Genomic DNA, 18,442 nt, shown 5'->3' with positions numbered 1-18,442 from the left:
ATCTCCTCTGAGAAGTACAGTTTTACACTGGGTCTATATCACAGTTGGATAAGTCATGTGAGATAAAGATAACATCAGATAATTAGAAATTAACCCTATTTTTGATGTAACATTTATGTAGTAGCAAGGCTACCCAAAATATACTGAAATGAAAATCTTTTCAAATAGATTTAGTCAGTGAATGGATGTGTTTGAGGGCTTCGGTAATTTTACACTTGTATAAATCTGAACCAGATGTCTAATCTACGGGCCAAGTATGTGCTATCATCCTTGACCCATGGGCGTGAACATCAACAAATTGAATTTAGATTTCATAAAGCAAACTATTTTAAGTGCTCTTCTATCCCAAATGGCCACATTTTAATTTTGTTTTGGAGATTTCATCTATACAAAAGCTTTACAAATCTATGTGTACATTTACAACGTATGCCTATGCATTCATAAAACAGACGACTAAGAAAGTGAATAAATTCTGAATTCAAACTCTTTTTCAGGATTTTTTCACACAGCACTGCAGCTGTGGTGCCGCCAGCTTGGCCTTCCAAGAGCTCAAGAGACACTTTCGCAGTGATCACTACAGCCTAACAGCATCAAGCAGCACGCTGTCCGATCTGACCACGATCCCTGAGGTCACGCGCATCCCCCTCAGGGCAGGCATGAGAGGTCAGTGTGTAAACACACCTGGAGTCAAACATACAGGGCTAAGATTAATCTGTGTTTACACTAACAATAGCTGAAGGTTGCTTTGAAAAAGCCATGGATGAAGGTTCAAAATAACTGTTTTTGAATATATTTTAAAATGTAATTTATTTCCGTGATGCATTGAATTTTCAGCATCATTACTCCAGTCTTCAGTGTCACATCAGAAATCCTTCAGAAATCATTGTAATATGATGAATTGCTGCTTCTGAAACATCTATGATTATTATCAATGTTGAAAACAGATTCTTTGATGAATAGAATGTTCAAAAGAACAGTATTTATCTGAAACAGAAAGCTTTTGCAACATTTTACTACCGTTCAAAAGTTTTGGGTCAGTACACGTTTTATAATTTTTTTTTGGGAAAGAACTTAAAGAAATAATACATTTATTCAGCAAGGATGCATGAAACGATCAAAAGTGACAGTAAATAATGTTAAAAAAGATTCTATTGATAATAATCATAAATGATTATTGAGAAGCAAATCATAATATTAGAATGATATCTGAAGAAACATGACACTGAAGACATAAGTGATGCTGAAAATTCAGCTTTGCATCACAGATATAAATTACATTTTAAAATATATTCAACTAGAAAACAGTTATTTTACATTTTAATAATATTTCACAATATTATTGTTTTTTTTATTTTTTAATAAAATAAATGCAGCCTTGGTGAGCATACGAGACTTCTTCTAAAAACATTAAATATCTTACTGATCAAAAACTTTTAAACGATCTATCTATCTATCTATCTATCTATCTATCTATCTATCTATCTATCTATCTATCTATCTATCTATCTATCTATCTATCTATCTATCTATCTATCTATCTATCTATCTATCTATCTATCTATCTATCTATCTATCTATCTATCTATCTATCTATCTATCTAACCCCTAAGTGTCCCACATACAAACCCTTGCTGTCCACATAGCACTAAAGTCATGTTTTTCCTGGTTGCTTTCCTTCCATCTCATATTCCATATCAGGTGGGTGGGCAACAAAACATTAGTCTCTGGAGAAATGGGAAATTAATACTTTAGCGATAGGTGGAATTCCTGGAATTCCATATAGAGAGAAAAAACATATCTCAGGGATTCTGGAACTTTTGGTGGGCGGGGAAACAGAGATAATGTATGTTTCAGTGTGCTATATGCACCACACCCTTCAGAGGACATAGAGTTTAGTCATAGATCACAATTTCATAATAGTCATTTCCTCTCATAGAGAGAACTCCATGTGCATGTTTTCTCCTGTACAGATGGTGAGATGGGCTGCCAACCTGCTCTTCCCGTTTGGAAGAGGGGCTTGAATCGAAGAAGCTACACAGAGGGAGAGGCCAAGTACCTGAGTGACAGCGCTGAGGTCCTCTCCTCTCATCACAGGCGGGTGAGTCAGTTGAATTTTAACACACTGACTCACTTTGACAAACACATCTTTCAACACTCAGGGGAAGGAGATTGTAGCGAATGTTTGGTCACTCATGCATTGGTTTACTCATTAAATTATTCTAGATTGTGGTAGTTGAGTCAACAGAAAATGAAAATGTCAGGAAAGGAAGTAGAGCCAGGTGAAACTGTGATTACAGTTACATTTATTTAGTAATTAAATTACGTAGTTAAATGTACCTAGTTACTCCCCAACACTGATTAAAACAATTGACAGGTTTGAACCATATAATTTTTAATTTAAAATGATTTTGTACCTTTGTGTGTCTGTAGTTGAGTGAGAACTATACTTGGGGAAGAGTGAAGGAACTGGTGAAGAAGACCAAACTGAGGAACCAGAGCAGGCTGGGACTGTCTTCAGGCTCCTTGAAGAGATCGTGTCCACAGCTTTACCGGTACTTCATCCTTGTTTTCACAATAATTCAGGAGTTTCGGATCATTTGCACTCAAAACAATGGTCACATTTGATCTCCCTCTGAAGGCTCATATTCTATTTATTTATTATTTCTAAAAGCTTGATCAACATTATTTCACAGACGACTGGATTTGATATTAAAAATGAATCAGAATGGAAAGGAATCCAAGCTTCAGCACGCTGCCCTATTGTGTTGTTCCCATATGCACTACAATAACTTCTGGGAAAGCGTATCGCAAACACAAGTAGTACTAATGGCTCCACTCTTTTGATGTTATGACTCACTATGTGTCCATGTGATGCAAGATAAAACTCTCATCACATCCGAACGCTGGTAAACTGCTGGGCGTCCTAATCTCGTCTGAATGCTGCCTCCTCTTAAATACCTCAGGGCTCATGTGGTAGTCAGTGACTAGCACCACATTATATGAATGAGCAGAAAGCAGAACCAGTATTATTTTAGTGTTTATTACATACTGTTCTAGTATTTCGAATCATCTTTTATTTTTACATTTTATGTTTTCATTTAAAGTTAAAATTGCTTATGTAATTTGTAATCGTTTTGGTACGACTATAAAATATTGGTGCACTAACATGCTTTAAAGGTGCAGTAAGCAACTTCTGAGAAACACTTGATATTTTAAATCAACCCAAACCCCCTGCTCCCCAACCCCCCCCCCCCCCCCCTTATTTGCTCCACCCCGAAAATGCACAAGCATGCGATGAAAGAGTGGATGTCTCTTTATCATAGCTGAAGCGAAGCAAAATAAAGCTTTGTGGAAAATAAAGCGAAGGTGGCGAACAAACAACAAGGAAGAACAAAAAAATGAACATACAGTATTTTCTAGAGCAAGAGTTGGTTGTTAGTCACCAGTAGCACTAGCCTGACGTCGTCATACTCAGATTGTAGTCAGAATATGAGTCTGATACTGCTCCATTGGGCTGTGATCATGGGGCATGTTTCAACCGAACCAGGAAAGAAAATGCCTCTGCACTCAATTGGATAGACCTACAACCAATCAGAGCAACGGAGTAAGTGACTTATGTTGAGAGACGCATAGTTGTCAAAAGAACTCAACTGCACGCGCACTGGAAGAAGTAGAAGAAGAAGATGAGTGTAAAAGGAATTTAAAGATACAGAGTACTTACCAACACAATCATCATTTTTGAGAGAAATATTAAAGGTGAATGCATATACGAACACGTTTCCTGTTCAGGATTAAACCGAAGAGAATTCAATCGAAGCACTCTTTGGTGACGTGCATGGTTACGTTACTGTTGATCATCTGTCCATCATCGTATAAAGCCCGCCCCCTGACAATTTGATTGGTCCAAACGGCTCTGGTTCGAGCATAGTGGCTCCACAACGGATCAAGTCCAGACTGAACTTCCCAACCTCGAATGTTGTGGGTGGGGCTAAGTTCGGCTGGCATCCAGGCTACAGTAGCACACCTGCTCCATACAAATAATGACACTCAACGTATGGAGCAGAAACAACGCAACCTCAGGCTTCCCGCTTGGGTCTCTCCGGCTCTGTAAATCTTTTCTAATATTAACACGATTCCTAAAGCTCTTGCCTGATCACAACCCTTCTTTTTCCAGTGATATTCCTCTGAGCTTTTCTCTTTTGTAATGTCTCTCAGCCATCTCTCTTTCTACAGTCTTTCTTCAAATCTCCCTCTTGCTCACTCTCTCTCCTCCCCCATCATGAGTGGACACGCCCCCTACTGCTGATTGGCTACAAGTGTTTTCTGTGCTCTGCCTGATCGACTTTTGCACCTTTAATTCATGCTTAACTAATGCATTCACAATCTCTAGTTCATGTATGACCCATGAAGAACTAAGTCGTTTGTTAATGATTGCCGCATCAGCAACTAGTACAGAATGATTAATAGTTTAAGTCATATTTGAATTGATTAAATGTATCATCAAAGATTAATTCCCTACAAATATTAGTATTAACCAATAGTGAAAAGGAATGTGTTAATTACTACAATGGGTCGAAGCCATGTATTTCAACTTTCAGCTGTCTGCACCCAAGAAACCATGAATAGTTCTACATGCATATATTTTCTGAGCATTAGTTAAGCATGTATTAATGCATATTAGTGCACCCATGTTGTTACCATTTTTTTCTAATTAGCTTTAGGCCTAATCTATTTTTATTTCAGTTTTAGTCATTTTAGTACTTAAACTTATCTAGTTTTTCAGTTAGTTGCCAAAGCAACATTTATTCAAGATGAACTTAATTTCAGCTTAATATCAACTATGATTTTTCATAGTTTGTTAAAAATAACAACCCTATTCAGTCACACAGCACCAAGTATCAGTCACTCTACTTGCTGTTGTACATCTATAACTGCACTTTTTCACAATGTTAATAAATCAGTTTATACTGCGACACTGATGAGTTCTTTATTCTCAACAAGGTCTTGTTCGTTTTTTTCAAGGCTAGAAACTAGTTCCAGGTTTGCTGACCAAATTGCAGCTCTACATCACTTTCTGAACTAATAACAGACACTTAATGAAGACAAGCGATTTAGGGACGCACACCTGAAAAATGTCTTTATCCTCCATAAAAAAGAACTTGAATCTCAACCTGTTCCACAGGTTAGGTGGATGCACACCTGAAAAATGTCTTTATCCTCTATAAAAACAACTTGAATCTCAACCTATTCCACAAGTTAGGGGGACGCACACCTTAAAAATGTCTTTATCCTCTATAAAAACAACTTGAATCTCAACCTATTCCACAAGTTAGCTGTGATCCCACACACAGGTTGGCACAGACTCAGATGAATAGTTCCAGGGCTGCAGTGTCAGGTCGGAGGTATGCTGGTGGGAGTAGGCGAATTCCCCATGTATTTCACTCATTAGATGAGATATGGGAGCTATGCTAAACGCACTCTCCTCCCGAGAGCAGATATTTTCTGAGGAATATCCATACGGACCGGTGATTCATACAAAACGCTGACTGTATTTTGACAGTATTTATTCTGTGTTTGTGTTCTTTCATATCGTAATAATCAGCAAGTTGCGTAAGTGCAATGCCATTTGAAAAATGAGGTCAGACTGTCTTCCATTAGTTCAGACCAACTTAATGAGGCATCTCTTTGGTGCTATATGGAAAAAGTTATTCAAAACATACTTAAAATATTTTGAATAATGTCTCAATATTTAGCATGATAAGGGAAGCAGGATAATGATACTACAAATGTGTCAGAATTTGATACGATTAAGATTGCTAAAAAATTTTAAATCTTCTTCACAGCCCAGATTTGATGTCAGCAGAGCGCCCCAGGACAAGCAGAAACTCCATGATCGCTTTGGGCCATCAGAAACTGGACTATCTGTGGCCACAGTAGTATTGATCAGGTAGGCCAAAAATACATCTTCTGCCAATTCCTGGTGCAATAACTATGAATATGAAGGTCAAACCTGACAATTTAATAATTACATGTCTGACTAGTAAAGTTAATAGACAAAATGTATCTTGAATGCACTGCAAGTTGCTTTGGATAACAGTGTCTGCAAAATGCATTAATGTAAAATATAGCTTACAGCAGCATATCTTTGGCCAAGCACATCAATTAGCTACATTATGTACATTGCATTATAAAGACAGCTTAAGTACAATTTTAGTGGCAATTATTGCAAATGTTATAATTTAACCGTGACCAAAAAATGTGTCATCATTTACTCACCCTCATGTCAATCCAAACCCAAAATACTAACATCTTCGGAACACAAATTAAGATATTTTATAATATTTATTCGCGCGCGCGAGTGAACGCTGGCAGTTTCTCAGTGTTTGGATGTGCAAATGAAAACAGAAGTCTTTTTTCAGTTCCTTCTGATCTGTGATCAGTAATTTCTTATGTGTAGCTAATTATTTATTATTCGTGCACACACTGCGGCTTCTCTCTCTCCCGACAGAACGGTGTTTTCGTGTTTTCTATCTTGTGAGTCAGTGTTTTTGTACGTCCTCGTCGCGTCTATCTGTTCTTAAATGTGCATACAGTCGGGAGTTTCTGCTCAACATCGGCAGAGCCACATCTTTAGAGATAAACCTCACGCACGCCGAAGCTCGGCCTTCAACATCCCCGACCCCCAGTACTGCATCTGGCCCACAGCGGAGGCACCAAACGCGGCGTGAGATTAAGCAGAAGGGGGGTAAGCGTGAGGGTATCCGGCTAGGCTAGCCAGCTTTCCCCACAATAAACTGGATTACATTCGATTACTGCTGTTGTGTCTTTGTTTGCGCTGTGTAAGTTACTCAATGCGCGTCACTGACGCTTTTCATATGATTGGAACATATCTAGAAATAATGCTTTAATCAAACTTACTAACTCGTTCATCTCGCTGTAATGGTACATTGCATGTGTTACAGAGTTGGTAGAATAATGATGAAGACGGACTCGGCGTGACTGGGACTCGTGTTTATTCAGAACTCTCAGATACAAACACAATAAACTCGCGCTGACAGACAGCGCTCTCATAACTCAGTAGTTACTATAAATAACTTTGTTAGCAATCGCTCCGTCTCCATGATGTCTGGTTCGCGAACGAATCATTCTTTTGAATCGGTTCTTTTTAGTGAACCGAACCAGTTCACCAAATTGGACTGAATCGTTCTAAACGGTTCGCGTCTCGAGTCAGTGCTGATCCATAATTTACTAAAGTTACTAACTTTCTGACATGAGTGACAGCCCCTCCGACTAGAAATAAACTAATAACATGAAGTATATTCTAGTAACTACAACAGTTCACCCTGAACTGAGACATGCTGAGAGAACTGATGAGAAGTGAACTCAGGTCCATCCGTCTCTCTGGCAGCAGCTCGTGCGTCGTAGACCTCGTTAAACCACGCCCCCTCCGCTCATTTCAAATGCAAAGATGTCAGCCAATCACAACAGTGGGCGTTTTTACTGAAGTCTCACAGCAGACACGCCTCTTGAAACAGGGCCTTCAGCCACAGGGCAAACAGCAGTTTAGACAAAATGCCTTTTATTTCTAAATTATGACATTTTATGATGTAAAAATCATACTAACAATATAAGTACACCTCAGGAAACACTATAAAATAATAGAAAAATGCCATGCCATGGGACCTTTAAAGGTGCACTATGTAATTTTTTTTGAGTAAAATATCCAAAAACCACTAGGCCAGTGTTATATATTTTGTTCAGTTGAGTACTTACAATATCCCAAATTGTCCAACTTTTTGTAAATCGTGAGAAATTGCTATTTTAACCAAGGAACCGGGACGTGAGAGGGAGTCACCTGTCAATTACGTCATATCTGCGTTTTTTTATTTTGCAGAAACGCTTTACTCTCACTGCAGTGTGAACAAGTGTCATAGCAGCCGCCGAGCGAACGCACAGAGTAATGTCATAACATCATTTTCAACACACTCAGATGTATCTAATATGATAAACAGAGCTGCTTATTAAAAATATCTAAATTTGTGTTTCGAAGACAAAGGGTCTTATGGGTTTGGAATCACATGAGGCTGATTAAATGATGGCAGAATTTTCATTTTTGGATGAACTATCCCTTTAAATTACATTCATTAGAGGCAGTTTTCTATCATCAGGCCTAAGCGTTGTCCAGATATTGCCTCGTTTCTTGTTTGTAGATAGAACTGTTGATTTCAATGCACTCTTACATTTTTCGGCTTGGTGAGAGTTTCACCTTTTGTAATGAATGAGTCACAAAATAGTGGTAGAGTAGTAGTGAAGAAAATTCAGTTACCTAAGGATCCTAAAGGTCCAAGTTGGTCTTAAACATGGGGCAACTTTTTGAGCAATGTCACTGAGCGATGTTGCTTGTGCATTGAGAATGGGCAACAAGTTCTATTTGGATATGTTAGATCGGTCTCTGCATCTCACCTGGTTGCCCGATGATGGCTACATTTCCCAGCAACATTGCTCAAAAAGTTGCCCCATGTACCATCACCTTAAGTTGCTCATAGTACAATTCAGACACCTTAATCGGATAGCCAAATTTTTTACCATAATTTTATATATGGGCTGTCATGGACTCCCATGGCAGAGGAAGAACAAATAGAGGTCAGAACAAAAACAATATAAAACAGAAACAACAAAGCATTCAGTGCTTGGTCCCCAGTGATGTCCAGTGTGCAGAGGAGGGTTTGTGTTCCAGGTCAGTTGTTGTTTTAGCACTGTTTGGACAGTAAGGCTCTATCTCTCGGCAGTGTTGTTTCAGTACAACTGATATCACGCACACATTGAATGAGCAGCATGTTAACTCTCAGCTTTTGTTTTCTCATCAGACATTGAGCAGATGGTCTGCGATGGGGCAGCTTTTCCAAAAGAGCAAAAGGACAAACTGATGGTTTTTGCAGTTTGCAGATGGTTTTTCCAGACTGAGGAACAAAATGGGAGAGAAATGCACAAGGAACAGGATTGGAGTAATGAGAGAAGAATACTGGTATTATGTGTACTGTATATAATACTAGGAGAGATGTTTATATATTAATGCAAGTGTTAAGTTGTTGATGGAGCTTGTTTGAGTGACGTGACATTTCTATAAAGCACTCATTAGATTTGTCAGCTAATGAGGTACTATTAAAGACTATATAAATATGTGGAAAGATGCTTTACAGAAAGTGATTTCCGAAAAAGGGAATTACAGTAAATTCCTATGTATAGTCTAATGTAAATTCTGTCTGGGGCAATTTCCCAGACACTGTCAATTGTAAAATACTTGAAATACACCCAAATTATAACAAATGTTGAACATGCATGCTATAAATTTATATACATCATTTTGTACCACAATTATAAGAATTGCCATGTGTAAGTGTGTATATACAGACATAAGAAATATGCACGTATGTATCCATGATGTATGGGTCATACAGTATGTGTGGATGAGAGTGGAAGAGGGGCGCTCCCACATGTGAATTCCTCCATCTACAGACATATATCGCTGTGAAGACGGGGCTTATGATAACATGTAATGACTTATGGCAGTTCTGTACGCTGCTCGCCTGTCCGATGTTATATAATGTGTGTGGCCTTTCGCCTCCTTAAAAATGAAGCAATGCCCAGAGTATGAACCTGAAATATCATCCTAAACTATGAGGTAACAAGTGCTTCCTATGTACCTGCCAAATTTCAGTCCAAAGACATTCATGCTTAATTAAACCGAATAAACCAAACTGAGCTGGATTAAAGCAGTATTACATACTGTAAATCATACTGTCACAGAACTTTCCTTTGAACGTTATGCCCAGTCATAGTGAGTTAAAGCAGGTTAGATAAGTGCTGCTAATCTTACACACCAGAAGAACTAATGACAGTAAAAATGTATGAAAGTTTGAAAAAATGGTTAAAATAAATAAATAAAATACAATAAAAAAAAGTTAGAAAGGTTCAATGGTCATACAACTTTACTTAAGTTATTAGTGGACCTCAGGGACAATAATGAAATTAAACATGTATGAAATTACTATTTTAAATTAGGAAGGTGTTTATTGCAAGCTTTTACTTATAAAACACTACAGGGTGATATAGAGAGCAACAGTGCCCGCCCCCTTTTTCAGTTGCGCTGGTTACGAAAATATATTTTCCATGCATTTTTCCCCCATAGGGAAGTCTTTGTTAAAGAGTTATAAGCCATGAATAAAGCCAATCAGCTACGAGGTGAATCACAACATTACAAACTTTGATTTAAAGCAAAAAAGCTTTTGAAAATCGGACAAACACACAAAAAGGTACAAGACTTTAGATAGGGAAAGAACTACAATCCCATGAAGCATTGCAAACAGCATAATTAAATTAAAAACGTTTGAAACGTATTCCTACTAATTAGAAACATAAAACTACTTACAACTATTATTTACAAATGTTGATTGTATATAAAAAAGCAATATATTTTCAGTTTATTGCTAAATATATATAAAAACATTTGTATGTATTTTGTAGTGTAGAGAGATTGGCTGCATCTGAAATCGAATACTTACCTTCAATATAATAAGCGAAAAAGAAAATGCGAGAAAAGAGTAGTATGTCCGAATACAGAATATTTGAAAAACAGTAGGCGAAATGTCCACCGATGACCTACTACTACTTCCACCGAGATTCTGAAGTACGCATTCGATGGGCACTTTACTATCCCATGAGGCCACGGGAGGGGATTTTATAATGGATGTAAAGCAACGCAACTCACACTGGTGTGACAGTAACAAAATGGCGGATGTAGTACGTCCAAATTCACTCAATTATGTAAATCGCAGTGCTTCATGGGAGTGGTTGGAGCTATTTAGGCAAGGGTTGCTTTTTTTAGACTCTTTGATTGGTGTAATTTCCTGTGAGGCATCATGGGTAATGAAGTTTTTCACCAGAAATTCTGTTGTTAAACAATTATTTTCAAAATAAGCTGAAATACAGCAGGCCACGGCTTCAGTAGAAGCATATACCATGGATTAACAAACTCGTAGCTCACAGTAGGTCTGTCTTTAAAGGTTTATAACTTATCGTTCAAAATTTCCCTAGGGAGAAAATGAATGGAGTTTTTACTCGACTGTTGCACTCTACAGTTAATCCACAGTGAAAACTGTCAGGTATACTGGACAAAATTAGGTTAAGCTCAGAAAGTGAGCACTAAGAGTTTAACTGTCTTTGTTGACAGCTGGGCGAGTGAGGTACTAAAATACTGATGTCTAGATAAGGTCTGTTTTGCAGACCACTTGCAGCCTTCCGTGTGAAAGAAAACACACATTTTCTAATCAAACTTTTGTAACATGATATTGTTCTGGCCAGGAAAGTGTATTAAAACACAAAGTGGTTTCCAGCATGTAGTACTGTCTTTTGATGTACGCTTGACCAATCGTTTCATAGTCACTGAGTGTAGTAGTGTTGATCTGTGTGTGAAAATGAATGAGAGCTGATGTATGGCAGAATTTTTTGTCTGTTAAGGACAAAGGACATGACAAGAAATGTGTACTTATCTTGTGTATTGTAGTGTACCAAATGGACAGAATAATTCATTATGCATATTGCATTGCTATTCAAATGTATTTTTAATAAATAAGATATTTCTAAATAACATCAGTCGGTTTAAGTGCGTCTTTCATCATGTACCGATAGATTTTTTTTGAATGGCTCTTAAAAATAAACCTTACAGTCATATTCTGTACATAGTTTGATGATGAGATGGAAGGGAAAACTCAAATTTTTTTGGTGAAACGTAAAAGTTTTTTGAGTGAACCCAAACACACTGAAATATAATTTTCCATCCATCTCATGTTTCCTCCCCCTAGGGTGGAGATTCTGGACTAAAATGGTAATATTTTGTCATAAAATGAACAAAACATAAAAATGTTAATGACTTACGTCAGAATGTTGGGAGGTACACCTTTCAGTGTTAATATTTAGTCTATAGGATATGCAGGGACTAAAGGATCAGGTGAGAAAACATCAGAATCCAGGTCATGAGGTCACTGGGAGTTGACAGAATGACAGCAAATATAAGCATTGCTCGCAGTATGAAGTATCTCAGATTTCTCTCACTTAATACAGACGATGGCAGAGTTCAAGCAGTTGCTGCACAAACAGAGCAGCTTTAAATAAATGGTTTAATGTGATTTTCCCCACCACACATGTACAGTAAACTATTAATGTAAATGTATAGCATATGTGGGGCTTATGAAGTCGTAGACTCTAGTGCTCCACACTCGTAAAATGTAGTATAAAATTTCAACACTTGAGAGTCAAGCTGTTTATCAGCATGGCAAAGCTGAGCACACTTAATGTTAGCGCCTCCCTCTGGTAGATAGCGGTAATGCCAAATCAAAGTGAGCCAACTTTATTCATTGTGTGGCAATGGTTAAGAACGAGCACCAGTTCCTTTAGGAAACAACAGCGTGTATATTCACGAGGACTAGGGAAAGACAACAGTAAATATAGACAATGGTATTTCAAGGCACAGAGTAAAAACAATAGATAGTATATACATAAACGTAGCAGCAGTGGGAAATGAATGAATTGTAGAATTCAAATGTGTATGTGTGTGTGTGTGTGTGTGTGTGTGTGTGTGTGTGTGTGTGTGTGTGTGTGTGTGTGTGTGTGTGTGTATATATATATATATATATATATATATATATATATATATATATATATATATATATATATATCCGATCAGGCATAACATTATGACCAAGTGAATAACAGTGATTATCTCTTCATCACGGCACCTGTTAGTGGGTGGGATGTATTACAAAGCAAGTGAACATTTTGTCCTCAAAGTTGATGTGTTAGAAGCCGGAAAAATGGGCAAGCGTAAGGATTTGAGCGAGTTTGACATGGTCCAAATTGTGATGGCTAGACGACTGGGTCCGAGCATCTCCAAAACTGCAGCCCTTGTGGGGTGTTCCCGGTCTGCAGTGGTCAGTCTCTTTTAAAAGTGGTCCAAGGAAGGAACAGTGGTGAACCGGCGACAGGGTCAAGGGCGGCCGAGGCTCATTGATGCACGTGGAGAGTGAAGGCTGGCCTGTGTGGTCCGATCAAACAGACGAGCTACTGTAGCTCAAATTGTTCAAGAAGTTTATGCTGGTTCTGATAGAAAGGTATCAGAATACACAGTGCACCACCGTTTGTGGCGTATGGGGCTGGATAGCCACAGACCAGTCAGGGTGCCCATGCTGACCCCTGTCCACCGCCGAAAGCGCCAACAGTGGGCACGTGAGCATCAGAACTGGACATGTGCGTCGCTTACCTGGGGAACACATGGCACCAGGATGCGCTATGAGAAGACGGCAAGAAGGGAAACATTGGGTCCTGCCATCCATGTGGATGTTACTTTGACACGTACCACCTACCTAAGCATTGTTGCAGACCATGTACACCCTTTCATGGAAACGGTATTCCCTGGTGGCTGTGGCCTCTTTCAGCAGGATAATGTGCCCTGCCACAAAGCAAAAATGGTTCAGGAATGGTTTGAGGAGCACAACAATCAGTTTGAAGTGTTGACTTGGCCTCCAAATGCCCCAGATCTCAATCCAATCGAGCATCTGTGGGATGTGCTGAACAAACAAGTCTGATCCACGGAGGCCCCACCTCGCAACTTATAGGATCTGCTGCTAACATCTTGTTGCCAGATACCACAGCACACCTTCAGGGATCTAGTGGAGTCCATGCCTCCACGGGTCAGGGCTGTTTTGGCAGCAAAAGAGGGACCAACACAATATTAGGAATATTGTTATGCCTGATCGATGTATATAGTAATAATGGTAACAGTCTAGAACATTTTATGGGTTAGGCCATATTACTATATTACTAACGACACATTTTCTAAACCAAAGTTCTTAATTTCCACCAGGAAAAAACAGGAATAGAACAAATTGCAGTAACAACAGCATGATAGCACATTTCATTGATTTCTCTACAGAACTAAAACAGAATTAGTAAATTGATGTATTTGGGGCAGTCTATAGAACATTTTATGAGAGCGGAGAGGTTTGATGAACATAAGAGCATGAGAGAAATATGAACACTTTTTGTCCCCTTTCAGGAGGGCCAGTGTAGCTGCTCACATTCCAGCAACTCTAACACAATGGAGTCATAAAATATGTCATACAGGCCCACCTTCTGCATCTACAGATACCACAGAAACAGACGAATGACTCTGTGAAATATATAGTGGGATGTGTGCCAGTGGTTGATGATTTATAGAAATGCATTCTTGCGCTCCAGTGAGGCAACACCGGGGTAGTATTATTATTTTGTCTTTTGTGTATTTAAATACAGAGAACATGCAAAAGTAGGTCAGTGCAGGTTAAATATAAAACAGGAAAACGACTGATCTGAGTCAAAATGCAATTAAAGTTAAAGTCTTGCTGTATAACAACTCATTAGGCATGTGTTATGCATAGTTTTGTAACTATTTGCATTGCAAAACGCACTATGCAGTTATCATAATCGTGTATAAAATAGATTCAGATTCAGATATACAAAAAAATTGAAATAAATGAACCTCATAAGAACACTGCAGTGAGATCTACAATGTCCGTTTAGTGTGTTAAAGGAGGTGGATGGGCACACAGCACAGTTCAGCAGGCTTATTTTTTATATCTGTCTGGAGAATAATTTCCTCCTGTGCAGGAGATTGTGATTCGCTCATTGAGCAGAACTGAGTCATACTGTGATTAATACACTACTGATTGGCAGAATAGTAGAAAGAGGACATACTTGATGCATCGCTATGACAACAGCTCACCCCTGCCTCTTGGCATTTCCTCAAGGATGGCTGGCCAGTTGGATGAGCTCTCCACAAATGTCACAAGCATCTCCCACTTCAGGCCATCACTGTCCTGAAACACACACACACACTGGCTGAGATCCAGCTACAGACTGCTTTGGCATTTCATAGAGGGGGCGAATAAGGTTTTTCCCCGTAGCAACCATTTCCAGACATCCACAGAGAATGTGTTGAGCTCCGAGTGAAATCCTCATTATGTAATGGGTCAAATATCATGTGATATTTGTATTTATATTTATTTACTTAAAAAAAAGTGACCTGAATACACCTCTCCTTTTCTATGAGCATGTTTTCAATTTCTAAAGTTATTTTGATATTTTTTGTATGACATAATGGATGCAAAAGTGATTCACCTGTCTGGTGGTGATTATAATTAAACGGGATGAATGTTGTAAGAATCTTCATATATTAATCGCTCTTTTTTTATTGTCAAAACTGAAAAACGAGACCTTCCTAGTCTGTATATGAAAGCCAGAGTTTTTGACGGGAAAATCAAAAGAATGTGACGTTTACGCGCGCGCTCCCGTGAGCCCCTCTTCCATTCTATAACACAAGAAATGATTGCTTATACAATTAGCTGTCCGTACTGGAAAAGTGTCATGCAAAGAAAAGGGCTTCATTCAAACTAGTCTCTCTCACATACATATCCAGATCTACATAGTCACAGATATAGGGTACTTTATAATCAACTATCATAAGTGTTTTAATTAGCCTACCTCATCTGTCGACATGATGCCGGTGAATTGCAAAGCTGGTACAGACATCCACGTCGTTATGATCAGATGCTTTCTTAACTGCCGATTTCTCAGCGCTGTCATTTTTGTTGTGTTTATTTTGTTATTGACAGGAAGTGCGCAGCACAAATTGACATATTTATCTAAACGTCGCTCTCAGCAGTGTGGACGGCGTAAGTATGTTAGTTAACAATGTCCCTGAAAAGTTATTTCTAACTTCTTTTTACCCAAAGAACGAAAAATAACTTCATGGCCTTGAATCACGTTCAGTCTCTTGTACTTCACGTGCACGTGTGCTCGTTGCTGGCTGCAGTTCACTTAACAGCCACCGGTGTCGCTAATAACAAAGGCTTTCTTAATTCTACACAGTGTAATTAAATGGCTGTGCAATGGTATGAAAACTTCATTTAACACTTGTTTTGATTTACAATATTACTCATATTTAAAAGGATAATATTATTAAAAATGCTGCCTTTAGAGGATACATTCCAAAAGTATGAAGGCATAAAGGCACATTCAAGTCTCCTGGCTGAGATACTTTCATCTGATCAATTTTTGAAGGCAGCATAGATGTATCCTTTGCTGCTTTTGATATTCCACAACCCCTTGCGTTCCATTCCATGACAGTTAAGCTAAGAAAATTAAGATGGCATCTGAAAGTTGCGGTTGGTGGTCAGTTTCTGTGTAAATGTATGTTTTTGACAAACGTTTTCTATTTTTAATGTCCTTTCTAGTGAGAAATTACTATTGTAATAATTACAATCGATTGGTTATTACCAGAGCTCATTCTATTTTGCTGTAGTGTTAAACTATAACGCTGCCTCAGAAGTCTATCTGAAATCAGTTTCATGAGGTACCTTTGTTCACAAACGCTGCCTACAAAGTCATTGCCTGATAAGGCAGAAAGGCAACAAGTCACTGCCTAAGTTTTAGGACGCAGCCATGGTCAAGAGGATCTGCTGAAGTTCAAACTGAGCATATAAGAGAGAAAAAAAGGGATTTAAGTGACTTTGAACGTGGCATGGTTGTAGCGTCAGACAGGCTGGTTCTGTATAGAAACTGCTGATCAGCTGGGATTTTCATTTACAACCATCTCTAGAGTTTACAAACAATGGTCAAAAGAAAAAAAGAAAATATCCAAAGAGTGGCAGTTTTGTGGGAAAAAATGCCTTGTTGATGCCAGATGTCAGAGGAGAATGGCCAGACTGGTTAGAACTGATAGAAAGGCAACAGTAACTCAAATGAGCACTTGTTACAACCAAGGTTGACAACCAATTGAGCATCATTTAAATACCAAAGCCTATTGTTGCTGACCATGTCCATCCCTTTATGAGCACAGTATACACATGATCTGATGGCTACTTCCAGCAGGATAACACACCATGTCACAAAGCTCAAATCATCTCAAACTGGTTTCTTGAATATGACAGGAAGTGCATTATACTCAAATAGCCTCCACAGTCAACAGATTTAAATCCAATAGGGCACATCTGGGACGTTCTGGAACTGGATATTTGATTCATGGATGTACAGCCTACAAATCTGGGGCAACTGCGTAATGCTATCATGTCAATATGGACCAAAATATCTGAGGAATGCTTCCAGCACCTTGTTGAATTTATGCCATGAAGAATTAAGGCAGTTCTGAGGGCAAAAGGTTACCTAAGGTGTATCTAAGAAAGTGAGTGTATAAGTGACAGTTTATTAGTCTCATTAGTCTCCAGCTGTGGCATACTTAACTGTAGTGAATGTCATCTTTGTTCCGTGTCTCCCTCCTGTGGCGGTCCTGATAGTCTCCAGAGAGGCATGGTCATGTGGGTTCATGAATTTTGAGTTTACACAAGCACTGGCACATTTAAATGTCGTTTTTCTAATTATTTAAAAAATAATACTAATTTAAATATGGCAATAAATATTATTGTAATAAATATTAATATTGTTCCAAAAAATATTTAATGACAGACAGTATTAGTAATCTTCATCACAACTGATCAAAAGGTTAACCACGTGGTCTGCATTATTTTTATCCTTGTCAAAAAATCCTATTGGAATTTCAGTTTATCCTGTAGGATCTTATTGGATTCTTAGAAATCTATTGGACATTCTGATTGATTTTAAAGGAATTTCACTTTGTCCTGTGATACATTTTATTATTACTTTTTATTATAATAAGTACATTAATTAATTAATCACTTTTTAGAGTACACAAAAAATTGGGTTGTTTTAACCCAGTGAATGGGTTGTTTTAACCCAACAATTGGGTTGTTTGAACCCAGTGAATGGGTCGTTTTAACCCAGCAGTTGGGTTAAATGTTTGCTTAAAACAACCCAAATGCTGGGTTAGTCCATTTTCAACCCAACTTGGGTTGTTTTTAACCCAGCATTTTTTAGAGTGTAACATTGTGTGTGTGTGTGTGTGTGTGTGTGTGTGTGTGTGTGTGTGTGTGTGTGTGTGTGTGTGTGTGTGTGTGTGTGGACTGGTAATCATCACGTTATGGGGACAAAATGTCCCCACAAAGATAGCAATATCCGAAATCCTCATCCTTGTGGGGACATTTTTAGGTCCCCATGAGGAAAACATCTTATAAATCAGACTAAGTGATGTTTTTTGAAAATGTAAAATTGCAGAATGTCTCCTGTGAGGGTTAGGTTTAGGGGCAGGGGCAGTGTAGGGGGATAGAATATACGGTATGTACGGTATAAAAACCATTACGCCTATGGAAAGACCCCATAAAAGATGAAAACCAAACTGTGTGTGTGTGTGTGTGTGTGTGTGTGTGTGAGAAAGAGAGAGATAAATCATGCTGTAAACATCTAAATCTCTATTGTAAAATAATGTAACACAAAGTTC

The 18,442-nt window shown here is 38.3% G+C and overlaps 1 protein-coding gene across 1 annotated transcript in view; it reads left to right on the top strand.

Moving 5' to 3' along the window:
- LOC307142432 (uncharacterized protein) overlaps nt 1–11,651 on the top strand; it is a 40,817-nt gene extending 29,166 nt beyond the window's left edge. Inside the window, exons 4-8 of the mRNA XM_079843304.1 lie at nt 495–663; nt 1,971–2,098; nt 2,431–2,552; nt 5,844–5,947; nt 8,868–11,651. Coding sequence (XP_079699430.1) covers nt 495–663; nt 1,971–2,098; nt 2,431–2,552; nt 5,844–5,937 — 513 coding nt within the window. The 3' untranslated portion in view covers nt 5,938–5,947; nt 8,868–11,651. The remainder of the gene's footprint in view (nt 1–494; nt 664–1,970; nt 2,099–2,430; nt 2,553–5,843; nt 5,948–8,867) is intronic.
- The last annotated feature ends 6,791 nt before the right edge of the window (nt 11,652–18,442 follow it).

Source organism: Gobio gobio (assembly GCF_949357685.1).
Source record: "Gobio gobio genome assembly, chromosome: 18".
In the NCBI taxonomy this organism is placed as follows: Eukaryota; Metazoa; Chordata; class Actinopteri; order Cypriniformes; family Gobionidae; genus Gobio; species Gobio gobio.
This window is presented reverse-complemented; position numbering and strand designations above follow the sequence as displayed.